The sequence below is a fragment of the Nyctereutes procyonoides genome, unplaced genomic scaffold, assembly GCF_905146905.1.
Source record: "Nyctereutes procyonoides isolate TBG_1078 unplaced genomic scaffold, NYPRO_anot_genome, whole genome shotgun sequence".
Taxonomy (NCBI): Eukaryota; Metazoa; Chordata; class Mammalia; order Carnivora; family Canidae; genus Nyctereutes; species Nyctereutes procyonoides.
In genome coordinates, this window is record NW_026575131.1 from 42,031,957 (window position 1) to 42,058,542 (window position 26,586).

General features: G+C 61.0%; 1 protein-coding gene across 10 annotated transcripts; it reads right to left on the reverse strand.

Moving 5' to 3' along the window:
- Nucleotides 1-578: 578 nt before the first annotated feature.
- On the reverse strand, nucleotides 579-24,698 carry PTH1R (parathyroid hormone 1 receptor). 10 transcript variants are annotated; one of them, XM_055343946.1, is made up of 18 exons: nucleotides 24,550-24,698; nucleotides 22,321-22,376; nucleotides 19,837-19,959; nucleotides 17,312-17,377; nucleotides 16,876-16,968; nucleotides 9,794-9,896; nucleotides 7,836-7,970; nucleotides 6,128-6,238; nucleotides 5,910-6,028; nucleotides 5,689-5,783; nucleotides 5,383-5,575; nucleotides 4,743-4,896; nucleotides 3,106-3,166; nucleotides 2,712-2,778; nucleotides 2,383-2,477; nucleotides 1,825-1,966; nucleotides 1,663-1,704; nucleotides 579-1,145 (listed from the first exon to the last, which is right to left on the reverse strand). In XM_055343946.1, the coding sequence occupies exons 3-18, from the start codon at nucleotides 19,909-19,911 to the stop codon at nucleotides 747-749; spliced, it is 1,950 nt and encodes a 649-aa protein (XP_055199921.1). In that variant the 5' UTR covers nucleotides 19,912-19,959; nucleotides 22,321-22,376; nucleotides 24,550-24,698; the 3' UTR covers nucleotides 579-746. The 10 variants fall into 10 exon arrangements, with proteins under 10 accessions (XP_055199921.1, XP_055199922.1, XP_055199924.1 ...); XM_055343947.1 differs by having other exon boundaries at nucleotides 22,321-22,483; nucleotides 24,550-24,691; XM_055343949.1 differs by lacking the exon at nucleotides 22,321-22,376.
- Between the last annotated feature and the right edge of the window lie 1,888 nt (nucleotides 24,699-26,586).

Here is a 26,586-nt window from a genome sequence, read left to right on the forward strand (position 1 = left end):
CCTGTGGGCTGACCCCAGGCTCCCTCACAGCCCACAGCTCACTTGATGGCCTTGGCACACTCTCAGTCTGGTCGCCAGAGGTGTGTCAAATCCAGGGTGGGGGCTGGGGATCATGTGTGCAGAGCTCCCTGAGTGTCCCAGCCCCCAAGGGGCTCAGCATGGCCACCAGACAGGCAGGAAGGGGCTTGGAGCAGGGCCAGGGACCCAGAGATCTGCCGTTGGCTGCTAGTGAACAGTGACAGGGCAAAAGGGGACGAGATGGCCTAGAGGAACCCGGGTTCCCCCACCCCACCCGACCCGGAGGCCTGGGTCTCAGCAAAAGCAGCCTAGGTGGCAGCGTGTGGTGGGGAAAGGCTGCGGCCTGGCTCCTGCATGGCTCCACTGGGCCCCTGGGGGACCCCCGCAAACTCGGGCCACTCTAGGCCTCTCCCAGGTCCTTCCTGCTGGACTGTGTGCCCCACCGACCCCTCCAACTGGCCCGTGGCCCCTGGAGGCCCTTCAGAGGTGAAATCCAGGAACTTCTCCATGGCTTCCACCCCTCCCCTCCCGAGCCCCAGTTCAGACCACAGGAAGCTACACACCGCTTCCTTTTCCCTTTTCTTTCTTTTTTTTTTTTTTCGTTTTTTTTTTTTTCCTGTTTTGTCTTCCCAGCCCCAGCCCTGAGTGGGCAACTGTCCAACCGCCTGTCTCTTGGTCCGTCTGTCGGCCCTTATGTCCACGAGTCCAACCCTGGCACAGGTCCCCGATCACATGACCGTCTCCCACTCCTCCTGCAGCAGGGCGGGAGGCCGCTCTGGCGCGGAGGCCTCCTCGTCCAGCCCCGAGCAGGAGCCGTTGAGGAACCCATCGTCCTTGGGAGCTGCCGTGGCAGGTGGTGTGGCCGGGAGGGTCGGGGCCCCTGGCTTGGTGTGGCCCGGGATCGGGGGGTGGCCGTTGGTGGTGGCGGTGGTGGTGGTGGCGGCAGCGGCGGGCAGCAGGCGGGGGCTGAGGGGCAGGCCAAGTCCCGCGCGGGGGCCTACGTTGGTCACGCTCGTGTGAGACACCATCGGGCCGTAGCTGTAACTGCTGCTCCCACTTCGGGCCTTGCGCTTGAAGTCCAAGGCCAGTGTCCAGCGGCTCCAGGATTTCTTGATCTCGGCCTGTACCTGCAAGGGCCGCGGGAGGGCGGACCGTCAGGGTGGCGGCTAACCCCTCCTCCTGCCATGTGTGCCCCCAGCCCCAGCCGTGCCCTTGTCCCTGCCCCTACGCTCAGCCCCGAATGGAACCAGAGGTGTGGGGTGTTCCTGGAAAATCCCAAGGCCAAGTAAAACCCCTGCATCCTCAGAAGTGGTGCCTGGCTGCAGGCAACAGACACACCCAGAAGCTACAAGGCTCCAATGGCCCCGGGGTGGCTGAGTCCTTCAATTTGAATTACGGGGAATTCAGCCCTGGGGTTGGGAAGACACTGCCCTTGCCAGAGATTGAGGAGCCGGCAAATCCTAGCTCATCTTGAGCCTGAATCATCTGGAAAGACTCTCTGCCTTCAGAATCTCCTTGGGGATGTCTTGGAGGAACAGAGGAATTGGGTGGAAGAATGGAGGAATAAGGCTTGGGGGACCCCTGGCACTTCTGTGTCCCCCTTGCCTGGCCCCAACGCTGCCCCCCTCCTGCCACCCTGCTTACCTCACCATTGCAGAAACAGTATATGATGGCGACAAAAAATCCCTGTGGAAAGACGTGCGTGGGGTCAGGGCCCAGAGGCTGCATCTGGAGAGCGTGGGAGTGGCCACCCCTGCCCTGCGCCCCCTTCCCACCCTCAGCCAGGCCTTGGCCAGGGCTGCGCACCTGGAAGGAGTTGAAGAGCATCTCGTAGTGCATCTGGACTTGCCAGAGCGTCCCTGAGACCTCGGTGTACGGCGTGGCCATGAAGACGATGTAGTGGACGCCAAAGAGCGGCATGAGCACCAGTGTGGATTTGAGCAGCTTCCTGGGCCAGCAGGGCAGGCAGCTCAGGGACAAGCCACTTCCCCTGGGTAGGCACTGTGCCACCTGCACCTGCCAGCCCCAAGCTCTAGGCGCCTAGAATTTCAGCTGAGCCACCACCCTCTCAAAGCCACCCACTGCCCACCTGTCCCTCGTACTCCCTACAATCAGCTTTTTGAGGGGAGGTCTGGGTTTGTCCCCACCCCCTGCCCCCTCGCAGACCCTGCTCTAGGGCAGGGCCTAGCACTTAATGGCTTAGGTTGGCTCTGGGATGGCCCCAGAGAAATCCCATTACTGCTCAGGGTGGGGCCAGCCAGGGAGTCAGGAGCTGAGTCCTTCCCAGACACGGGCTCATTCCTGGGGCCTCTGTCTTTGTTTTCCTACGGGCACTGGGGCGTGATGCCCCCGGGCACAGCTCACCGGTACTGCTGCCGCGTGTCACACCGGCCGGCATTGGTCTCCCGCAGCTTGGTGGCGAGCACCCGGACGATGTTGATGAACAAGATGAAGTTGAGCTGTGGGAGTGAGGCAGGGCTGCGTCTCGAGCTGCGCCCTGGCAGGGTGGGGGCGAACACCCTGGGGCCCATGGCCCTGCCAAGGCGCTGCGCTGCTGCTGCGTCTCCAAGAGGACCCTTGTCTTCCCCATCTGGGCCAGGGCGGGGGTCGGGTGCTTCTCAGGCCTGTGGCTCCAGCCTTGGCGGCGCCTGTAGCGCACGCCCCCACCCGGCCCCGTTGCCAGCCCCGCTCACCACAATAGAGGCCAGGATGGGCACCTGGATGATCCACTTCTTGTTCCCAGAGCTCAAGTCCCAGCACCTGGGGGAGGCCGAGGCATCAGCTCCCACCCCTGTTCCCACCCTGCGCCACCCCCCGCCCCAGAGTGGCCCCAGAGTGGTCTGCTCTGCAGGCAGCTGTTAGGGACAAAGGACAGGGCGCTGTTGGGTATGACAGAGCCTGAGGCTGCCCTCAGACACTTCTTTTGAAGCAGCCTCTTGTGACCCTGAGAGAGGACCGGGCTCAAAGCCAGACAGAAAATGGTAGCGGGGCCCACTCAGGGCCAGGGTACAGGGAGCCCCCTTACACACTGCACAGACCAAGGGGGTCCCGGGGGGTATCCCGGGCCCCTTCTCCACCTGGACCTACCCGGTGTTGGCCAGGGTGGCTCTCACGCTGACCCACACAGCCACGAAGACAGCGGGCAGACCTGTGGGCACATAGGGACGGTGCGTGAGGGACCGTGGGCACTGCCTACCGCATCTCTCCCCTCGGCACACCCTGCCCGGCCCATTCCTCTCATCCTCCATGACCCTCCTCACCCCGGGCCCACAGGCGCCTGGTGATGGAGCCACACACTGACATGTGCTGCTCTGCCTCCCCAATAGCCTCCTCCCAGGACTCTAGCACTCAGGACCCAGTTCAGCCCTCTGCCCTCATCTTGGCTCTGCATCTCCTACCCACACATGCAGACCTGTCGGGTGCGTGGCAAAATAGGGCGTTGCTAACTTCCCCATGCCCAGACCATTCCCTCCTTGCCTTTAGGCTCTGGGCTGAGAGTCCCTGGGGGGAAGGGGCCTAGTACCAGCAGTTTTCTGTCCCAGCACCGCCCTGCCCCCAACACACACACTCAGTATGAAAGGTCCTAGCCACCTCCTCCCCACCAGGGATGAGGCTGGATGGAGTGACAGTTGTCATCCAGGCTGAGTAAAGGCCACAGGGGAACCCTGGTGTTCCCAGGCCTGAGTCAGCTCAGATGGCACATGTACGGTACCTCTGAATGAGCCCTGACTCTAGACAGGAGCCCGGGTTCCCGCCCTCCACCCCCTCACACCTCATTCTAGGTCAGGTGCACCCTCGGGAGGGGCAAGGTGTGACCTGGGTTTACGGTGGGCAAAAGAGCTGTGACATTCTTGTGTCCCTCAGTTCTGTATGCTCGCAGTCTGTGTGTTTCCTGCCCAACCCTGACACCCTCTAGCCCCAGAGCCCAGGTCAGTTCCAGGGACCAGAGCCCCAACTCTGGGGCTTGCCATGGCTAAAGTCAAGGTCAGAGTATGTGCCAAGGGGCTGTGGCTGTTGACCTGAGAGCTTCTGGGTGCCGAGTGCAGGGAGGGCTTCAGCCACCGGGCCTACCCCTCTGCAGTCTGGCCAGTTGCCCCGGAGCCCAGCCAAGCTCTGGTGCTGCCAACAATAATGGACAATTATCAGTAACTCAATCCCAGAGCCCATGGGGGAGGAGTGCAGAGCCCCAGCAGCCCATTCGGCAGAGGGGCTGCTGAAGCCCCAGATGAGGCCAAGAGTCCGGTCTGGGGCTCTGGGTCATGGATCCCATAGGCAAGGTGGCAGTGGTGTGGACAGCTCCACGTGGTGTGGAGATTGGTAGGGAAACAGTGCTTGGGGTGGAGGGAGCATCCCAGATCTCAAATCCAGCCCTAGGATGGCCTCTGACCCACCATCCCACTCTGATGCTGAGCTGAATCTTGGCCTGAGAGCACCCCCTCCCTCTCCTGGGTTTAAGCCTCCACGCCAGGTGAATCTGCCTCCAGGTGAGCCCCAACCCCAGGCTGAGCACTCACTCCAGATACACCCAGACCTCTGGCCAAGGCCTGTTGCCTGAACCTGGGATAGGGTTAGAGTCAGAAAAGGGGTGGGCAGATCACGCACTGGCGGCTCCAGGTCCAGGCCGGGATATGCTGTGTGGACACCTCACTCTTAGTAGCCCCTTTGACCCTGCTGCCTGTGGTCCCACCCTTGCCTTTGCCACGCTGCCCGCCGCGCCTGCATACCCCAGCCGAAGACTGTGAAGCCCCACAGGTACTTCTTCTCTGAGAAGAAGGCCATGAAGATGAGACTATGCAGGTACAGCCCCTCCACCAGAATCCAGTAGTAGTTGGTGGCCAGGAAATAAAGGAAGAAGGTCACAGCTACCCTGCAGCCCGCCTAGGAGAGCAGCTGATGTTAGCCAGAGGGCCGGCCTGCATCTGGGGAAGTCGGGGATGGGCTAGGGGATGAGCTCGGACAAGTGGTGCTGGCCGACGAAGGGCCAGGCTCTGGTCAAGGGCCAGGGCAAGGGCGCAGCTGAGGAGCAGGGGGCGGGGGTGGGGGAGGATGTTGCCAGGGTCAGGAGGGCACTCAGGACAGGGGCAGGGGCCAAGGTGAAGAGGTGGGGTGGCTGTGGGGTGCTGGGCAGAGGCGGGAGGGTTGATGAAAGGGGCGGGAGGGGGACAATCACAAAGTCCTTGGCTGAACGGGCGGGCGGGCAGCAGGGCTGAGGCTGGGCTAGGGACACGGTGGGGTGTGGGGTGGCTGTGAGCGGGCCCACGACGATGACGGTGATGCCAGACCTGCGGTAGCAGGAGACAGGGGCGGGGGGGTGTGCAGAGCTGGAGGTGCCCGGGGTGGCTGGGGGTGGGGGGGGGCACTCACGTAGCCGGCGGCGGCGGTGGGCGGCGGGGGTGCCTGGGCGATGGCGCGCAGCTCTTCCTCGGTGAGGCGCTCGGCCTCATCGAGCGTGGCGCCCGAGTAGAGCACCGCGTCCTTGACGAAGATGCTCACGGCGCGAAGCATGAAGGACAGGAACAGGTGCATGTGGATGTAGTTGCGTGTGCAGTGCAGCCGCCTGCAGGGCGCGACAACACCGTGGGTGGGGGCCCGGGGACATGCGGGGGTGTGTCGGGGGGGGGGGGTGCGCAGAGGGAAGGTGCTACCCCGGTCCGCCCCGGCCCCGCCCACCTGAAGTAGGCCAGGATGAGCACGGCCACGGTGAGGGAGGCCAGCGATACGGAGTAGCCCACGGTGTAGATCATGCCCAGGCGGTCAAATACCTCCTGTGTGCATGGGGAACACACAGTCAGCGCCCCGGGACTCAAGGCTCGCTCAGGGGTCACCAAAGGGGTGGGGGTGGCCTTATCCAGATCACCCCCTGATGGGGTGGGGAAAGGGAAAACTCGCACCCGTTCACGAGTCTCGTTGGTCAGGAACTTGACACACTCGCTGTAGTTGGCCCATGTCCGGTTGTGTCCAGGCACCAGCTCCCAGCTGCCATTGCGGTCACAGCGACGGTAGGCATGGCCTGCAGGTCCACGGGAAGGGTCAGCATATGCAGAGAGGTCTGGGACCCTGAGCTCCCAGTCTCTCCCTGTGGTCCCTGCCCTACTCCAGCCGGCCTTACCTTTGTGATTGAAGTCATAAATGTAGTCGGGACAGGGCACAGCCACCACCTCACCTGGTGCCCCCAGCGGCCAGCAAAGGATGTGGTCCCACTCGGGCAGGCAGGGGCGCCCTGTGCCCACAGAGACAGACAGACAGGGTGGGGGACACCAGTCAAGTCCATGGTTAGTGACCCAGAAGAATGAACACACCTGTGGTCGTTGGCTCCCTCAGGGACAGGTGTGCCCCAGGACTGGAGAACTCAGGCCTGGAGCGTTCTAGAGAGAATGCATTGAGCCTTACTACCTACTGTGTCCTACATAGAATTGAATCCCTGGCCTCATAGAATTCACCTACAGCCCCTGCGTGCGGGTACTGGCACTGGCCCTATTTCCTAGATTGGCTGGTGGAGACCAAGAGAGGCAAGTATAGCTTAGGGCCCTCCTCAGGTACTCAGCCCCTGGCCAGGCCTGTCTCTTTTTCCTCTGCTTTTGGTCCCACCTCCAGGTGTCTCTGGAGAAGGGCAAGTGCCCAGACTAACTCCCTTAGTTGAAAATGTTTTCCGTGGGACCCCTGTCCAGAAACCATGGACGGGAGGCAGGAGGTCTAGCTGTGCCAGCTGGACTCCCAAACAACTGCTGACCTCATGCAGGTGTCCACCCTCTTTGCGTTCCAGTTTCTTCACTGGGTAGCTGGGATTGACCATATCAGCCTGTGCTTCCACCACCATCCCAGACCACCCTAAGCACCTGCTATCAGACTCCAATGATCATTTGTAGGGGGAGGTATACTCCCCCAAATCCACATGCTAATTGTGGCATTCGAGACAGGGTGACATATCCTACTTTGGGGTTCCAGCCTCACAGCAGAGATACTAAGTGACCTTGGAGGGTCCCCAGCCTCTGAATCTTCCACTTTCTTCCCCCCTAGTTCCCTTCTTTCCCCCTGCAGGGCTCCAACCACAGGACTCTCCAGCCATCCTGGAAGGCTGCCTTGATGGCTGGACCCACCCCAGCTTGGTGAAAGGCTCTCTGTCCTGGGCACCATATTCCCAGCCCCGCCTGGCCAGGCCCACAATTCCCTCTGGTCCCTGGGGAGCCACAGGGTGACCACAGCCTCCCAGATGTGGCCCATCTGGAATCTGCTGCCCACCCAGCCGGTTCAAACCGGCCCTGTGGCTGCAGCCTGGGCTCTGAGTTTGTCTCTCCTTACCTTCCTGAGGGACAACACAGCCCTGCATCTCCCTCCCTCTCTTCTTCCCTCCTCTGCCCACTGTCTCAGGCCCCGCTGCTCCCAGCCACCCTCCTCTCCGGCTCTGTGTCTATGGCCCACCACTCTATGTGTTTTGGTGCGCCCTCTTCTGACACACTGGGTCCCAGTCTCAGTTTACGCCTCCTGGTACCCTCTCTGCCTCGGTCTTTGTATCTCTCCTTGCCCCTCTGTCTCCCAGGTTCTCTGTCATCTCTCTCCACAGGAGGGGCCACAGCCCAGGGTCCCCCACCCCGGGGTAGTGCGGAGCAAGTTCTCTGCCCAAATCTCCCAGTGGTCCAGCCCCCTCTGCATGATCCCTCCTGGGCTCTGTGTCCTCCCAGCTCCTCCCCTGCTTTCCTGGGGAGCGGGCCACAGCCTATGCCTTTCCAAAAGAGCTCAAGAGCATGAGCTCACCGAAAGGGGATAGAGCCGTGGGGTGGGCGGGCCTCAGCCAGTCTCGGATGGACACACAGACATACCTCGGTGCCTGCTGCCAGTGGGCACCTCCTTGTCCTCCTCGGACTCAGGGTAGAGCTTCCCAGATGCCTTCTCTTTCTTAGGCTTCCCTGATGTGGATGCAGAAGCCCATCCTTTGTCTGATTCCATTATGTCAGCTGGAGAAATCAGAGCAGTCATAGCTGTCAACGAACTGTGCTATGGCAGGGGACCCAGGTACCTTCCTGCCTTAGAGGGATCCCCTTTGTACAGTGGGGTTGATCCCTGCCCTGCTGACAGCCCAGGCTGTTGGGAGAGCTGAGGTAAGAGGTGAGAGTGCTTTACAAACTGTAGAGCACTCGCCAGGTGCAGAAGTAAGCAGAGAGCATGGAGACTGTCAACAGGAGGTTCAAACAGGAGCGAACACCATGTGGGTGTGGGATCAACTAGTGGGTTGAGCAGTAAGTGTGGATAAGACTTGGGCAGAGGTCCTGTCCTCCGACCCAGGAGCGGGAGCCAGAGCCTGTGCAGGAGGACAAGACTCCCACCAGGGGGCGCAGGACAAAAGTGGACAGTAGGGGTGATGTCCGTGGAGGTTAAACAGTGAAAATGAAGGCTGGCTGGAGCACGTGCAGCTCAGGAAGCTGGCGGTGTGGACGCCATGAGCAAGAGTGTGCAGTTGTCAAGGGTGTTCAGGCACCTGCTCCTGCTGCTCCAGGTCTCTACCTCGCTGCAAAGTCTCCCTCATTATCTGACCTGTGTCCCTGCAGTTACCTGGGCCCTCCCATGTCAGGGTTTGTGGCAGCAGTGCGAAGCTGAGTGCGGACCCCCAGACTGGGATGGAGTGGCTGTGCCCGTTATCCTGCCTGACCCTGGAGCGTTAGTGGGGGGGGGGGCAGCAGGATGAAGCGGAGCAGGAGGAGAGGAGCTCCATCAGGATGAGGCGCCATCGGGGGTTAGGTGCCCCTGGGCTTCAACTGGGTAAAGCACTAGGACCCAGGGTGGGGGGGTGGGCATCTGATCCCCAGACCCTGATGTGATTGGGGCAGGGGACTAAAGAGCCACCAGAGGAGCCAGTATGGACAGGGCTGGGACTGCACAGACCATGTAAATCCCTGTGACTGTGAGCAAAGCCCACATGCGACAGTGTGTGTCACTGTGTGTGCTTCGGTCCCTAGCAGTGTAGGGGCCAGCTCCAGACAGGAAACAGTTCCCCTCGGCCAGTCAGGGGGGTCTGGGCCTCTTCCAGGTTGATGAGATTAATCAGACAGGCAGCAGAGGCCTGAATGCCTACTAATGAGCTCCCAGCAACGCTTTCCAGGAAGTAGACTCAGGGAAGAGATTAGCTGGAGATGAGGCAGGAACTGGGAAGGCAGGCGAGTGCCCCTCCCACCTTGACCTTGGCAGGGGTCCCCGAAGATGCGGTGCTGGTGCGCAGAAGGCCCGCCGACCCCATGTCAAACCCCCTCTCCTGGACAGAGACCATGATTCAGAGTCATAGATACCCATCCCTACCCTCTATCCTTCTCCCCATCCAGTCCCGTGGACCCTTGATTCTCCTGACCCTGGACACCTTAGCCTTGTCCTCTGACCAGGTGGCCTTCAAAGATCTACTTATTCTTGTGGACCTGCCTTGGATACCTCCTCCTCCAGGAAGCTGTCCCAGTGCACCCCAGTGGGGTTTGGCATCCTACTCTGCTCCTGATCCTGGTGTGCCCTGCCAGGGCTAAGCCTGTTAGGGATGATTTAGGCTGTGGCTGCCTTCCTACTGCCCTAATCCCACCCTGGGCGGGAAGGCTCTGCATTTCAGCCTGCTGACTTTGATCACAACTGACCCACCTCGCTTGGGCCTGACCCTCCCTTTAACTGGAAGCCCTCTCCCCTGCTGCCCCGTGGTTCTGCATCCTAGGCTCTCACCTGCCTTGGGCTCCTCCCCCGCTTCTCCTGACCTCGCCCCCAGACCCTCTTTCTTTGGCCGTGCCTCACAGGACTACGCCCCCACCTGGCCTCTGCAGGACTTCTTTGAGCCGCTTCTGGCACTGGGCCTGGGCGCGGTGCAGCAGGAAGATCTGCTCCTCTTTGGTCATGACGTCATCTGCATCCACCTACCAAGTTGAACGTCAGACTGCAGGCAGGACTTCCCAACCCAGTAGCAGGTCCCACAATCATCCCAACCTCTCTGAGGGAGTCCCGCCTTTCCAAAGACCCTGAGTCTAGAATTTGGGAACTCTGCCTTATGTAGCTCCCACTTTACCGATGGGAAGCTTTGGCTCTGACGGATAAAAGAGGGAGGAGGGGGGATGTCCCCTGCCTGCTCGCTAGTAACCCTGTGGGCTGCAGCCACTGATACTCTCGGTCCAGTCTGTTCCCCAAGGGTACAGGGAAAGGGACTGGAATGTCCCAGGATGTATCCTCACAAGATCCTGTCTGTGGGGGACCTAGTGGGGAGAGGGGGTGGATAAGGAGTGGTGAACTCTGGGGATATAAACCAGGCCTGGATTCTTTCAAGCCCTGGTGCCCTGGGGGACCTTGGGAGTCACCAATTTCCATCCTGGCCCTCACCCCAGTCAGTGCTTTCCCCAGTGAATGGTGAGTGCCTCAGCTGCTCCCACCCTCGAGATCTCAAGAGCCAGAGGTCAGAGGAACTGCTGGCAAGTGGTCCGGTTGGGCGGGCACTCCTGTGTGGCCTGTGAGCGAGAGTCACCCACAGCCCACTGCTTATCTGGAAGGCCCTTTAGCCCAGCAGACCCCGAGTTCTGACGGTGCCAGCGGGCCTTTGCTTCCTCCTCTTCCTTCCGACCTGCTCACCCTGGGCATTGGCTGCCACCCACTGGGATACTTGGCATCATTTTGAGGAAGAGAACCGGAACTTCATGGGCATCTGGGGGCTGAACCTGTGTTCCTCTTAGGGTCCCAGGAGGGTCAGAGCAAAGGCAGCGTGCTGCCCTGGGGAATGCTCCGGGCGACCAAGCCCAGCACTGCCACGAGGGCGAGGGCGACCCACAGAGATTAGTAGTGGCTCGCGTCCCCCTCCCGCTCAAGTCTGACGCGTCCGTCCCCTTAGGCCCCAGGGCAGGGCTGCGTGCCCTGACCCCGCAGGGCGGAACCTGGCCCCTCAGCCCCGCAGCAGGCAGAGCTGCCGCCCCTCGGCCCTCGGACGCCCCAGGGCCCCTGCGAGCGCAGCGTCGCCCGGCGCCGAGCCAGGGGGCGGCGCGCTGGGGAAGGGGCGGGGGGGGGGCGGCGGCCGGGGCGGGGCGGGGCGGGGAGCCTGGCTGCGGGGGGCGGTTACTTGACCGCGTCTCTCGGCGGCAGCTGCAGGGGCTCCCAGGGCCGAGGAGTCTCCAGTGGGCTCGGCCCGGCTCGGCGGCCGCTGCTTTCACTTAGCGGCGGCGCGTGCGCGCGTGTGCGCGTGTGTGCGCGTGTGTGCGCGTGCGCGGCGTCGGGCGGACCGCGCTCCGCTCCCGGCCGTGCGCTCGAGCGCGAGCAGCCAGCGGCGAGCCCCGGCCCCGTGCGGCCCCGGCCCCGGCCCCGTGCGGCCCCGTGCGGCCCCGTGCGCTCTGCGTGGGCACCGTCCCGCATGCACACCTGGGGCGCGAGCCTCGGGGGCTGGGGACACGCGTGTGAACAGCGGGCGTCTGTCGGGTGTCTGTGCTTCCTCTGTCCGCGGGAGCCTGCGACCTCAGCAGGGCCCCTGCCATGCCCCCCGCCCCCACCCCAGGAAGGCCGGAGCACATTCCGACGTGCTCCCTCCTCTCCCCTCCCGGCTCTGCAGCCTCCCCGCCCAGCGCCGCCGACTGGGGCAGAAGCGGCCTCGCAGGAGGCGGCTTGAGGCAGGACGACCTGCCCGGAGTCCAGAGGATCCAAGATTGACCTCAGGTTTTCTCTGTGCGTCTGGCATTGGGGCTCCCTGCGGGGCTGCCCCGCTCACCCCAACCCATTATCGCACCCTTTCGCTACTGTTGCCATCACTACAACTAGTACCTCCACCAAGAGCCGCCACCACCTTCACCAATGACACCACCACGACCGTCACCATCCCCCATCACCACCACCACCACCACCACCACCACCACCACCACGAGCACCGTCCCGACTGAGGTGAGGACCTCATTACCATCACCACCACCGGCCCTACTCCCACCATGACCAACACCGCCACCACCAGGATCACCACCATCTGCGTCACCACTATCACCATCACCACTGAAGGTGACATGAGCACCATCACTGCCATCACCATTATTGCCCCCAGCCCCTTAAGCACTGTCTTATCCTTACTCCCTAACCACACCCCAGCCCCCACCTCCATCTCTCTCAAGACAGATGCCGCGCTGTATTTTTTTATTTTTTCTAGCTCCCGAGTGACTGAGGTATCCATCAGTCCCCAAAGACTGGCACACCAGCCCTCCCAACAGACAGACTAGCCTGCTGATGTGACGGAGGGCTGGCTGACATGGGTGGAAAACTGCCCATTTGGCAGACTGACCGACAGGTGTGCTAGCTGGGCCATGGCCAGGGACTAACACGTGCTCTGCTCAGCCCCCACCTATTGCTGTTGGCTTTTCCCTCTCTGTGGCCAAGAGGCATCCCCTCGTCTCTGGAGTCTGGTTTCCATGGCGGGGCTGGGAATGCCTGGGAGAAAGGAAGGCATGTGTCTCCAGCACTCCATGGCCCTCAAACTCCTCCATTCATCCACAGGGATGGTGCCCCCACCCTGGACTCCCTGAACCTATAGGCCCCATTTCTCTGACTGCCACTGCAGCAAGAGGAATCCAAGCCAGAGTCAAGGAAGCACCAACCCAGGGCAAGGAAGGCAGTTCCACACCAAGTTCACTTCACTTGCCTTGCGTGCAGCTCCCCCGCCTGCAACACCCTCGTTTGCCCCTCCCTCCAGCTGCACCCTCTCCTCACCCAAGGAGATTCTGCTGGCCAGCACAGGAGCTTGAATCGCACCTCCACCACTGACTGGCTCTGCGTCTAGGAAAGTTGCTTAACCCCTGTGATCAGAAAGACGATTGGGCTGTCGGTGAGGATTTAGTGCGGTACTGCGTGGAGAGCCCGGGTGTGGGTGGGGTCGGGGCAAAACTGGTTGCTCTAATTGCTCCCATTAGCAGCAGCAGCACCAAATCATGGCTCTCCCACTCTGGTTACGGGCACCCCTGCTGCTGGGCATTGAGGGTGGCCCCAGGCTGGGGACGTAGAGTGGCAGGGGGAGATCGGGTACATGAGTAAGTCTAGGGGGCTACAGTGAGGGGTGGATGGGAGGTGCGACTCCAGGAGGGTGAAGAGCAGGGAATACAGGAAGGCCCACTGGGTGATGTGGTGTGTGATGAGCTTTTGGGGTGATCCAGCCTGGACTCATAGTAAGAGCCCAGATCACTGCCAGCACTCCGCCTCTCCCAGAAAGCCTGGGCTTGGTTGGGGGGCAGGCAGGAGGACCCTTCGTCTGCCTCTGCCCCAACTGGAAGCTTTATGTCCTGGGGGTGGAAGGGAAAGTGCAGCTCTGATTCCCCTCCTGGCCCGGTGATTCTGTCTGCTGCTCCCTCTCCCCAACTTTCCCCTCTTCCCCTTCCGTTGCAGAGTTCAGATCTTTCTGGCCCAGCTCCTGGAGTGAAGGACTCAGAGGTGCATCAGTTTAGATACATAGAGTCTGCAGATCTTGGGTTTCAGGAGCAAGAGGTGAGGGAGCCAGCGCTGGATCATGGCCAGGCATCACCCACTAACTGATGGGGCCACCAAGCCCTGGCACCGGGTGTCCCGAATCCCCCCCCCCCACATCCCTCTTAGGGTCTCGTGTTAGGGCTGACTTCCCCTGACTTAACCACCCTGGGGCTTGGCTTCAGTGTCCCTCGCCTTGGCACACCCCCCCATGTTGAACCTCCCAACACAGAGCCTTCCTGTGTACACATGTGTGCACGATGTGCATTTTGTGAACATGCAGGGGGTGGGTGGGGTGATGCCCTGACCTCAGCCCTGAGCTGAGAGGAGTAGGGAGAGAGACATCCTGGGAGCAATGAGCTGGTGTTTGTGGGGCTCCAGGCAGGGTACAGGTGGAGGCTGGAAGCCAGTCTGTTATTTACAAACATAGAAGCTGCTGTCCCAGGGAGAGAGTAGTGTGTGGTCAAGAGGCCCGGATGTGTTTCTCATTTCCTGAAGCCCGGACGAAGAGAAAAGCCATCTGCTCATTACCCCTCCCCTGGGGGGCAAGCAGCTCCTTCTACCTTGCAGGAAGCTCCACTGAGGAACAATCGATCGGTGTGTCAGGAGTTGGGGATGGGAGTGGTGGCGGCAGTGCGGGTGGAGGTGAGGACAGGGAGGAGACAGCATCAAGGCTGGTGATGGTGATGGAGGTGTGACGGTGACAGTGGTGGTGGAGAGAGCCAGTTCCATGCCACTGACCAAATGAGGGCCACTCCTCTCAGTTTCTCTCCTTACTGCCAAATTCCACACATTTGCTGTCTGTGATCCCAGACATGCCTACATTTTCCTCCAGGCAAAACGAAGGAAGGAATACAAGGGCTACTTCTCCAGCTGCCTACACCTCTGCCTTTGGGAAAGGGGCTTCTTCCATGGAGTGGCGTCAGCCTGGAGATGCCCTCTTGGGTCATCTCATCCATCCACCCACCCTGGTTCAGCCTGGTCCCCTGGGGGAAGGTGGCTGTTGGCTTCCTGCTCTCCTCTGGAGTAAACAAACCTGCCTGTTGGTGTCCATTCAGGCCCTCTGCCCACTGGCACCTGCCAGTGCCCCTGGAGTTTTGGCCACACCTCCTTTACCTTCTACCACAGCCCCATCTTACATATGGGGACATCAAGGCTCAGAGTCGCAGTTAAAAAGAAGAGGGCCAGTCTGCTGGACCCCGAAGCAGCAACCCTGGACGAAGCACCCATTTCCATGGATGCCCGAGTGCGAGCTTCCGTCCCAGCTTTCCAGAGTCCTCTTGGGCTGTGTCTTCTGCTGCATCAAGCAAGTGCTTCCTAGCAGAGCCTTTGAGGCAGCCTGCACAAAGGGAATTCTGGGGTGGGGGCAGACAGGATCACATGGCCCTGGTGCTGGTGATGGCATTTGGTGCTCAGCTCTAATGGGACAGAGGACGGTTGCACCCTGGTGTTAGGAGTGAGGAGAGTGGTACCTCCAGAAAATCCAGAAGGAGAAAACTTTGGCTCGCAGGAGACCCCCTCGTGACCTCCTGGCCTTCCTGCATCTCCTCTCCAGGTTCCACTACTGGGACCTGTGCTGGCACCCATCGATGTATCCCGTGCCAGCTGGCCAGGGATTGCTCCCCGCCCCTTGCTGCCCTCTGTCTGTCCGGCTGGCCCGAGCAGGCTGGGACGGGCTCCCTGCCGGGGACACTCCTGCCCCGCCACCGCTGACAAGTGCTGACTTTTCCTCCCCCTCTCCAGGCCTTCCTGAACAGGCTGCCTGTGTTCGGGGCTGGGAGGGGCCGGGGGGAGGCACTGTGACGCCTCTCATCCTGGCCAGCGTGGACGCCTTCAGGGCAGGCGGTGGGATGGAGCCTGGGATGGCGGAGTTGGCTGCTGGACCCAGTGGATCTTCACAGGCGGCCTCTACCTGGCCTGCAGTACCAAGGCCCAGAAGGATAGCATGGCCTAGCCTAACCGTACGCCTGGTCAGCAGAATAGGATCCCACCAGGTCTCACCTCCATGCAAGGCCAGTTCCTAGAGTTGGGGTTCTTTAGGGTATAGAGGTTTCTGACATCTTTGAAAATCTGAGCGAAACTGCCCTCTCTCCCTGTCACACCATCTTTGGCAGACAATATCAAGGGTCTGCAAAACCCCCATCCCACCCTTTCCTTTTCCTAGGGACTCACTCCCTGCAAGAGCTGCCTTCCTGATGTGGTGGCTGGACCAGGGAGTGTCCCCAGAAGGCCCACAACAGGAATCTGGGGGAGGCAGCTTGACGCCTCATTAAAACATTCCGAAGAAAACCCAAGTTCCCGGGAGGGCTCGGCCCCCCTCCTCCTGCTCTGTCCACAGGCCCTTCCCAGAGCTGGGGTGTGTGTGGGGTGTTTAAGGGCAGGTGATATAAAAAGCCTCAACAAATCAATACAAAAAAGACAAATAACCCATAGAAAGATGAGTAATGGCTCTGAACAAGCTCTTAGAAGAGGAACAATAGACCAATGCAAAGTCCAAAACTCATGGGTAATTGGCAAATTAAAAGGACAAGAGACACCATTTTTCACCTATCAGAATGGCAAAGGTGAAAATCTTCATAACTACCCTATGAGACAGAGGGAGTGGGAGAGAGACACTCCTGGTCACTTCTGGTATTGTGCATAGAAACTGGCACAGGCTTTCTAGAGGGCAGTTTGGCCATGTCTTAAAAAAAAAAAAAAAAAAAAAAAAGGAAAAGAAACGTGCATGTGCTCAGACCCAGCAATGAAGAATCTAGAAATACCCTACAGGGAAATGGTCACACAGGGACATAAGAGGGCATTTCAAGGAGCTTCCCTGCCACTGTCTGGAATCACACACGCACACACAAAAACTATGCAGAAAAGATCTAAATGTACATTTCTAGGAGCTGCTAATGAATCCTAGGTTTTGGAATACTATGCACCATTAAAATAATAGGTTTATATTTACTGACAAGAAGATCTCCGAGATACACCTCTTAAGTAAAAAAATGTACACAGCAGAGCTTTACCTACAGATACCACTCATTTAACAACAAGCAGAAAACTGACAGAACAAAACTCTGCTTTATACGTACACAAAAAGGTTATCTTTTGGAAATAAACAGACAAAGGTCTGGGAGGACATCCCCCACACAGACTGTTAAAAATGGTTTTCTCTTGAAGAGCACTGGGACTCGGGAGTCATCAAGAATGAATTTTGTTTAATCTGTGTTATGTGACTCTTTTATAAGAAAGAACATATTCAAGGATTAGTTCAATTAAACATAAGAAAGTACAAGCAAAAAAATAGAAGGATTTTATGAAAGAAGGAAAGAAAGAAAGGAACAGAGAAACAGAGAAAGAAAGAAGAAAAAAATGAAAAGGAGGAAAAATTTTAAAAACCCACCATAGGACACGGGGATCTCCTGTCAGCACATCCCTCACCTTGCTTTGGAGGAAGAAGCTCAGCACGGGAGTCTGAAGACCTGGGTTCAAGTCCCACCTCTGGCACAGACTCACTGCGTGAACCTCAGGACCCTTTCCCATAAAATGGGTGGGTGAACGGGACGGAATAAGAAAACATTTGTGACAGTTTCTAGCTCAGCATTGGAGGACAGTCATTGTTCAATACATGGTGGTTCCTTCTGGTCTTTAAAAGATGGGCCATGGCCACACTGGCCCTAGAGCAGGCTGGGGCCTAACCCCCCAGCCACCACAGTCCCTCCTGTGCCTGACCCCGAGGTCACATCTCTATGCTCGAGGCCCATGTTGACCTGCGGCCTCTGCCATGGCAGTTTCTCCTTCACATGTATGCAAGTTCAGGGCGTCCCCAGGATGAGGCGTCCCCAAGGCTAACACCATCCCTTTGCCCCCTACTCACATCTGTGGGTCCGTCCCTTCCTTCAAAATTCACTCCGTTTGGCCCCCAGCACACAGTTACTATTCTCTGTAAGGACAAAATGGACCAGCTGAGTCTGGCCACAGCCCTTTCCTCCCGGTGGGATGCTTTTTGATCCCCCAGCCCCCGAGGTCCCTGGAGACGGGAGCCTGCTCCCGGGGCTGGCTGGGCAGGCAGTACACAGGTCTGGCAACAGAGGCCACCAGCTGAGTTCAGTGGACTTGGTGGGCATCAGCACAGATGTGGACGGGAAGGGCAGTCCCCGGGTTCAAAAGAGGAAGCTGGCAGGCTGGCAGTGTCTCACTGGCTCCAGCTGAGCCCAGGGGGCCTACAGGGGATTGGGTGATCTTTGAGCCACATCCTCCAGCCCTAAAACCAGGGAAGGCCCATGGCCTCAGTGTCCAGCCACGGATGTCTCCAAAAGGTCTCAGGGCAGATCCAGCCATGGCACCCCTCCTGCCCTGCCCTCAGACCTGCCCCAGGGCTAAGCCAGGCAAATTCTCTGCATGTGCCTCAGCTTCCCCAGAAATCAGTGTGGGGCTCTGGGCACCCGTTACCGCCTTCCCATAGAGACACGGGGCTTGGCAATAGATTGGCACGTGAAAAAAGATGGTCCTACTGATTTCGTGATTCAGATTATTTTAAAAATGGGAACAATAACAAAACCTTTTTTTCTAGGGTTGTTGGAAAGATTAAAACTAATTAATACCGTAAAGTGCTTAGGACAGTGTCTGGCGAGTAGAAAGCACTAAAAAAGCATTGATTAAATGAAAAATAAGAACTAGACCTGGGTGCACATGTGCTCACAAGTGCACACACACACACGCGTGTGCACGACTATGCCCCTGCAAGTCATGTGCAGACCCACAGCTTCGGACACATGTGTTCACACACGACTCAGCCACAGGCTCACCCGGATCTAGAGAACAGCCTGCCCAGAGTCCCAGCGGTCCCGCTCTGACAAACAAACGACTCTCAGCACCCTCACGTCCATCATCCTGTCTACCCCAGGGATGTGCACCGGAGCTGAGCACCCGCAGATTGCGGCTGGCTCGGCACACACTCTGGAAGGGACGGTGGTGGGGAAGGCACGCCTGGCCCAAGGGGGAGGGTGGGGAATTGGGTCCGGTCCGGCATTTATTTCTTGTAAATGGCCTTGACTTCCCCATCTATAAGTTCTCGTATGGGGTGAGGTTTCTGGCTTTGGGGAGCCAGAGTCATGAGGGCATGGGCAGGGGGGGGGGGAATGGGTTTTGTCATGCTGAGGGCCCCCCTCCGCCCCCCCACCCCAGGAGAAGAGAGCCTCACTTAAATCAGGGGATTCTTAGGCAAATGTTTCTCGCTAGTTTTTTGCAGAAGGTGTGGAGGATAGCCCCAGGTCCCGCGGGCCTTAGGCAGGGCTGGAGGACTCCCAGAGCTCCTGCCTTCCCGCCTAAGGTTCTTCCCGGGTAGAGAGGGAGCTGGTCAGGAGAAGGTGGCTGCCTGCCTGCCTGCCTGCCTGTTTCTCTAGAAGGCACATGCCCACCTGGGAGGTACTGGGGAGGCAGCAGGGGCCTTGGAGCCGGACACACAGGCAGACAGCCTCCTCAGCAACGGGCTAGTCCTGTGAGACAGGGCTGCTGTGGGATCGACTACTCCCCGGGTCCTGGCCCCCCATCTCTGGCCCAGAAGGGGGAGGATGCTCCCCCCCCCCCCCCCCCCGCCCAGCCTCTGCCAGTCTCTCCTTTTCTCTGCTATTCTTGGTCTATCTACTCCTTCTGCTCTGGGGAGCTCTCATCTCTACCCCCTTTGTCTCTCTTCTCTCTCTCTTGCTTATCTCCCAACCTGCCTCTTCTCTCTCTCTCTCTGGTCTCCTCTTGGTCTCTGCTCTCAGGATGGGGGTCCCTCACTCACCAGACTCCCCCTCCAGCATGTTTCTTCTGGAGGAGTGTCCTGTGAGGGTGGTCTCCTTCAGAGGACCTCCATCCTTCCTCCGGGCCACATCACACTCGCCTCCCTGGGCAAGAGCGTCTGCGTGTGTGCATGCGATTGCGAGAGCTGGAGGAGACCCCTAAATCCTACCCCTAACCTAGGGGATTCTGACCTCAGATCCACAGCCCCGTATCCAGGATCGCAAACAAAACTTGCAGAAAACAGAGGCCCTGGAACAAATCTGTGGGACCCTCGATCAGGGCCAAAGCCAGGTCTACTGCTAGATCACACTGTCATCCCCGAAGGCGACGCAACCAGAGCAGTGGAGCTCACAGAAGCAGAGGATAGAAGAACCCCAACCACAGAGTTCCAGACCTGGGACCCCAAACCCAAGCTTCAGCCGTAAGGAGATGGGAGCCATCTGGAGCCGAGGCCAGACACCCCAGAGACAGCAGGCACCGGGGATCTGGGGTCAGAGGGGCCGTTGGTCCAAAGTTCAGATTGCCCAGGGAACCCAAGACTCTGCGCCCTGGACCCACCCCAGGCACCGCAGAGCAAGCCCGCAGCCTGTCCCCGAGTGCCGGCGAGGGACTTACCAGCGCGTACGCGGAGCTGAGCACCGGGCAGCAGAGCAGCAGCGCCAGGCCGGGCGCGATCCGGACGGCCCCCATCGCCGCCGCCTAGGGCCCCGTCCCTCGGGGCAGCCGCCGCCGCCGGCCCTGGTGGTGGTGGTGGTGGGGTACAGAGCTGCGTCAGGCCGGGCTGCCCCGCCCACGCCCGGGCCTAGGGGACCCCGGAGGCCAGGCGGCCCGAGGCCCCGGGGCCCGGCGCGGGGCCCATGCGCCGAGGGCGAGCGAGCGAGCGAGCGCAAGGGAGAAAGAGAGGGAGGGAGGAAGGGAGGCAGCCGGGGGCCGGGCGGGCGGCGGGCGGGCGCCGAGCGCTGCGGAGCTGCCCGTCTGCCTCGGAGCGGAGAAATCACATCCATATGGCCGGGCCCCCCGCCCCCGGCCCGCCCCCCGCCCCCCCCCCCCCGCGCCGCCTTTTCTTTCTTTTTTTTTTCTTTTGGGGAACTGGGAGCTGTGGCTTCGCCCCACGCCCAGTGGGGGAGGGGTCGGGGGAGGGGTTGGGGTCGCGGTCTGCGGGGGGCGAACCGGGCTGTTATTTTTAGCTCGGCGGCGAGCCCCGGGCGGGGAGGGGAGGGGGCGGGGCGGGGCGGGGGGCGCGTTTCGAGTCGCTCGGGGCGTGCAGTTTAGGGACGCGATCCTAACTTTGCAGCGACGCTGAGCCGTTCGGTGCTCCGGCCGCCAGCTGCGTGCCCCTTAGCCCCCCTCGGATCCCCATCGTGCCTGCGGCTGCCTCCCGAGCCCTCTCCGCATCCCGGGCCGGGGCCCCGCCCGCGCCCGCGCCCGCGCCCCCGCCCGCGCCCCCGCCCGCGCCCCCGCCCGCGCCCGCGCCGCCGGAGCACGCCCGCGGCCGGACGCTCTGCCTGTCGGCCTGTCCGTCCGTCTCCAGCTCCCCCAGCCTTGGCCTCCGTTCTTGCAGCAGCCCCGAGCTCCGTTTCGGTCACTCCCTCGCTCCCTCCCTCCCCTCCCCCTTCTCTCTCTCTCTCTCTACGAAAACAGTTGCAAGTTTCCAAAAAAGCCACGGAGCCGAGCGGCACGGGGCTGGCGGCTCCGCCGGGCTCCGAGGAGGCGCCGCCGACTGACACCGAGACGGAGCAGCCCGCCCGGGGCCCCGGCCAGGCCCGGAGCCGCCCCGAACCCAACGCCGCCCCCGCCCCCCCGCGCCGCCGGGCGCCCGCCCCCCCCGCCCCGACCCCGACTTACTCCGAGCGCGCCGCCGCGGCCCCCGCCTAGCCATGGGTGTCGGGGACCCCCCGACAGCCTCCCCAGGACAGCGCCCCGTCCGCGGCCCCGGGGGCGCCTCATGGGGCTCTCGGGATGCCCTCCGGCCGGCCCGGCCTCCAGCGCCCCCCGCCCGGCCGCCGCTCGCAGCCGCCGCCCGCCGCGCGCGTCCCTCGCCTCGGCGTCTGCCGCTCCCCTGCCCCCGCGGCCGGGCGCCGCTGCCCCCCCGCGCGCTCCCCGGGCCTCGCCCCCGCCCCCCGCCCCCCGCGCCCCGCGCCCCGCGCCCCGCGCCGCCCCCGCCCGGGCCGAGCCGCCCGGCCGAGCCCGCTGCCCCTGCCCCGGGACGCTCCTCCAGAGGCCGCGCCCCGGGTCGCCGGCGGCGGGGGTGAGTGTGCAGGGGACGGGGCCGAGGGAGCTCGGACGTCGGGGCCCGGGCACGTCGCCCGGGACGCAGCCGCCGCTCCGTTCTCCTCTCCGGGAAGCACAGACGGGGTTTTTTCTGGTCGGCCTGCCGGGGCCGGGGCCAGGGCCAGGGGCCTGAGCCCGGAGCGGGGCCTCCTCGCGGGAGGCGCCCCGCCGCGGCGCGCGGGCGGGCCCGGGGTCCCGGGGGAGGCTCCGGGCCGCCAGCCCCGCCCCGCCCCGCCGCGGCCGCGCGGGGACCCCCAGCTCGGGAGCCCCGAGGGGGTGGGCCCGCGGGGCTCGGACCCGCCCCCGCCCTGCCCCCGCCCTGCCCCCGCCCTGCCCCTGCCCGCTGCTCGGGGCTCACGTCTCTCCCACCCTCCCCAGTCTCGACCCTCGCAGACGCCGGCCCGGCCTCTCCGGCTCCGCCCCGGGCTCCACCCCGGGCGGCTCCAGCCGCGAGACCCCGGGCTCAGCTGGGACCCCCACTCCCGACCCCTTCACACCCCCAAACCGTCCTCGCGGACTCGGGTCCACCGGGGACCCTGGGCTTGGGGGAGGAGCCAGGGGCGTCTTTGCGGGCGGGGGTGGGGTGGGGTGCAGAGGGGGCGGGGTTGCGAGCTCCGGGCCAGGAGGGGACGCCGGAGCGCTGAGGAAGGGGTCCCGGACCCCCAGCCCCACACCTTTCAGGATCAGGCAGGGAAACTGAGGTGCTTGGAGGGCCCGGGATGCCTGGAGCAGAGAGCTTTAAGGATGCTCAGGAGCAAGCTCATGTGGTGGTCGGGGCTCTTGGAGATACCATCTGGGCTAAGTGGTGGTCCCTGCCCATCCACTTACCAGTTGTGGATCCTGGGCAGGACGACTTCCTGCTGTCTGGGCCTCAGTTTCCTCATCTGTAAAACGGGGACTTGACCAGCTGATTCAAAGGGCACTTTAACTTTACTGTTTTAGTGCTGCAGAGGGTAAGACCCATGGGCTCTGTGGACTCCCCAGACTCAGCCTGTGGAAATTGAGCTCCTCAGAGCCCCCAAACCAGCACCACCCCCTCTTCCATCTCAGGGATGGCCCCTACCCTCCATGTGAATGGATCCGCAAGCCGAGCCCCTAAGGTCACTGGAATCCAGCTCCAGCCAGCTTTCCCGGCAGCCCATCCTTGTCCAGGCACAAATCCACCCATCTCCCATACTGGCCCCACAGCTGTTTTCTCCGTGACTCTGTGGCCACACCCTTCTCTTTGCCCCACTACCCTCAAGTTTCTTGCCCTGGTGATTAAGGACTATGCTGTTGGAGGCACCAGCCTGTTTGAGGTGACTCTCCCCAATAGGTACTGTCTGTCCACTAGACAGCTGACCTTCTCCCCATGTTCACTCCTCTGTCCTTGCCTTTGTCGTTTACTCTGCTGGGATCACGCTTCTCTTGCCTGGTGTAAAGAACATCCCTCCCTCCTCGAGACCACATCTTTTCCACTACTAGCAGGGGGCACAGGTGGGTGCTGTGACTTGGGGGCTACCCCTGTGATGTATGGGTTTCTTGGGAAGAGGGACAGAGGCCCACGTGCCCAGAGTGGGTACCTAAAGAACATTTGTGGTTCTTCAGTGTTATGTTTTGATGGTCTTGGTTTTATGTCTCTGTTTCTATCCATTCTAATGACCACCCCTGCCCTGTGGTGATAGGGGGGGGGGAAAAAAAAACAAAAAAAAACATTCATGGAGGGATGGGGGCAACTGGGGTACAACTGGGGACTAATGTAGGGAGTCCTCAGATCTGATACCCGGAAGCTTGAGATTGGGAAACACACAATATTTGTACTGGGGAGGGCCAGGGTGGGCTGTGGGTAGAGCTGCAGAGAGGGGTCTGATGGCTATGAGCCTCTTAAGGGTGTTCCTCTAGCCATGACTCCATGTGCCTCACCCCAGACATGCCTGTTGAGGTTGATCCCCTAAGGCACCTCCTGGTCTCTGGTTAAAGTGCCACCGAGGAGGTTGTGTGTCACACATTAACTGGTAGCACCCCAGTGCCTAGCAGAGCCAGCCTGCCCTCTTTGTCAGGCAATCCCGGTGGGGCCCCAAGGGTCAGTTTCTGGTTAGTTTTAGGTCAGTTTCAGTGGCATTTGAAAAGGCTTGGTTGGGGGTAGGGAGTCCCCTTTGGTGACTCCCGTCTCTGATGGGGTCCTTGGAGGAAGAACCAGGGTAGTCACTAGAGCTCAGAACTGGAGCAGGGTCTGGACTCTGGTCCAGGGGCCCTAAACTGGGCTCTGCTGCCATGAGTAGGGCTGTGGCCAAGCTCTATAGACCCTAGGGCCAGGGTGGGCAGCAAACTCAAAAAGAAAAGACAGAGGCTCAGCTCTCAGCTCTGCTGCCTGGACTTGGTCCCTCAGAAAACCCCTTGTTCCATTCTGGGGGCTCTCTGGGAAAATTGGCCTGCAAACCCTCAACAGTTCATCCCCTAACCCTAGCCCGAAAATCAGCTGGAATCCCAGTCTCAACCCCGACCCCATGTGGGTCTTTAGCCCAGTGTGACCTCTAACCTCTGGCTGAACCCTGACCCCAGACTGAGCTTCCACCAAGCCTCAATCCCAGACCTCTCTCTGGTTCCAGTCCCCTCTGGAAGCTTTTCAAGGCAAGAGGCTGGTAGGGGAGGGGATGGCCAGGCCATAAGTGAACTGAGGTGCCACTTTTACAGCCATTTCGGCTGCTCATAAACACCCCCCACCCGGATGAGTCACTGGAGGCTCCCACAGCAGCTGGTCGGGCAGCCCCCTCCCCTTGCAGCAGGAAGCCTGGTTTTCTCACCTCTCAGGAAGGCAAAGGGAGGGAAGCTGGGGGCACAGGGGGCTGGGAGGCTGTGTCCAAGGCAGGGAACACTCTTGGGGCGCCTGGAGGAGACCCCCTGCTATAGCAATGTCAGATCCACAGGCATCTCTGTGCAGGCATGCCTTGTCTGCTCCACAGCACGACACGGGTACACACACACACACACACACACACACGCACACACAATGGGGTACCATGGTCTTGCCCCTCCCAGCTGTGTTCGGATCCCAGGGTTACCTTGGATCCCACTCACCTGGAGCCCACAAGGCCTTCCAAGTAGGGCCTGGGGACTCAGAGCAGGCTCAGGTTGGCCATGGAGGAGAGGCCATGGATCATCCTTGCGGCTTCTGTATGGTTCAGGCCTAAACAAGGATGTTGCTGCTAGGGACAGGAAGAGGCTTGAGTGAGAGCTTTCACTTGAAAAGAAAAATTAATTATTTTTTACTAAGCCCTGCACCAGCCCAGGACTTTGTCCCAGACCCCTGGTGGGGGAGCAGAGGCAGGTCCAAGGGTAGCAGTGTTTGGTACCCTGAGCTGGGCCCTCCCCCACCTCCATGGGTGTGCCTGCCAGGTGCCCAGGCCTCTGCTGTGGATGTGCCTCAGGGGTCCTCTCCTGGCTCCACCAAGCCCGTCTCCAGCCAACTGTCCTTCTATTTGTTCCTGTGTCCCTGTCTGCCCTTTCTGGCCTCTCCCACATCTCAGAAATTTCAGGCCCCTGTGAGGTATGGACAGAGCCCCATGAGGATTTCATTCAAGTTTTGGGCACCTGAAGAAATCAGATGGAAGCTGAGGGCGGTTCATACCCAGGTCCCAGGCAGGAAAGCTGAGACCTGAGAAGGCCTCTCACCTCTCTGTCCTGGGTACTCAGTGTTCCCCGACCAGGTGACATGTGGGGACACTCATTCTACGCAGCCCTGGTTCTAACCCTGCAGCCCCATGGCCGCTCTGAATCTGCCTCCTCGTCCACTGGAATGTGGGTTCTTGGCGTGAAACCAGCCAGTGTCACCCAGGCTCAGAGTCTGCTTATGCAGTTCCAGGTCCCGGAGGCAGAGGGTTGTGGACAGGATGACCTGCCTTCCTCTGTGGTTCTGTGAAATGAGCTCTGTCTGAACCAGGGCTGGGTCCAGACACGGAGAGTGAGGACGTGGAAGGATGGGGCGGAAGAGGCCCTGCCAGGTTCTGGAACCTCACCCCCGCACCTGGAGACCCTGGCTGGAGGCTGCCCTTCTGCCTGAGTCCAGCCTGAGCTGGTTTGGGTCTGAAAGTCCTGGGCCCAGCCTGACAAGGTGTAATGATTCACGTGGCAGCTGCCGCTCAGCACATTCCAGCCGGAGCCCCCAGCGCCCAGCACGTGAGGCGGCTGGCCCCAAACCAACCCCCCACCCGCAGCCAGGGCACGTTCCTAGGGGCCCCCATCCCCAGGGCGGAAGGGGGCAATCCTTCCCCAGGTCTTCCAGGCTCCCAGGGTGGGTACCACATGATGCAGTTTCCAAAGAACTGGAAAGGGAGGCAGAGAGCTTGGCCTCCAGGTGGGAGAGATGAGGCTGAGGGAGTAGACTGGGCTGGCCTGGATGGGGGGGTGCTTGGAGCGAAGCGGTGACAAACAAGCGTTTATGGGGTTCCTGCCCCCTTCCCCCCTGGCGCTGGGCTGCTCCCAGGCACGCAGCTCCAAGCCCCCCCGCCCCCAGTGGAGAGGCCATTCTGTAACCAGCACCAGTGGGGGACCGCACTTCTGTTTTACAGGCCACAGGACAAGTGTCCAAGGGGAAGGAGCTCGTCTGCCCTCTGTTAAGCCCGACTCTCCGCTCACAGCCTCTCCCTTCTCTGAGCCCCTCCCCACATCCTTGCTCTTTCCGCTGTTCCTACCCTCACTGGCCAGGGAAGCTGGGGACTCTTCTGCCCTGACCTGTGGGTCCCCTTCCTGCTCCTGGCCTTGGTTTCCTGATCTGCCATTGATGGATGGACAGTCCAAGGTTCGAAGGGGCTCTGTCAAGCGCCCAGGCACTCGGGGTTTGGATGCAGACCTGTGGATCTGAAACCCTGAAGTCCTCTCTCCCCTCGGGGGCCGCCGGTGCAGGCCAGCCTGTGTTCCTGCAGTGAGCCCCAGCCCAGGGCTCTGAGGGGCAAGTCTAGCCCTCAGCTCCGGGACAGGAAGTTGTATTTTGGTCCTGGGTCCTGGGGAAGGGGGCAGAGGTAGAATGGCAGCTCAGACCCAGTCATGTTTACTTGGGCCCAGCCCCCTCTGAGCTCAACAGGCCCATTCATCGGGAGCCCCATAAACCCTCTGGGG

Bases quoted from the DNA above. Each gene is read 5' to 3' on its own strand.
- PTH1R (XM_055343949.1), bottom strand. From the start codon at position 19,911: ATGGGGGCCGTCCGGATCGCGCCCGGCCTGGCGCTGCTGCTCTGCTGC. The intron at 17,378-19,836 runs GTAAGTCCCTCG...TTGTCCTTACAG, and splicing joins TCAGCTCCGCGTACGCGCTG to AGAATAGTAACTGTGTGCTG. The intron at 2,478-2,711 runs GTGAGCGGGGCT...TCACTCCCACAG, and splicing joins CCATCCTGGCCTCTATTGTG to CTCAACTTCATCTTGTTCAT.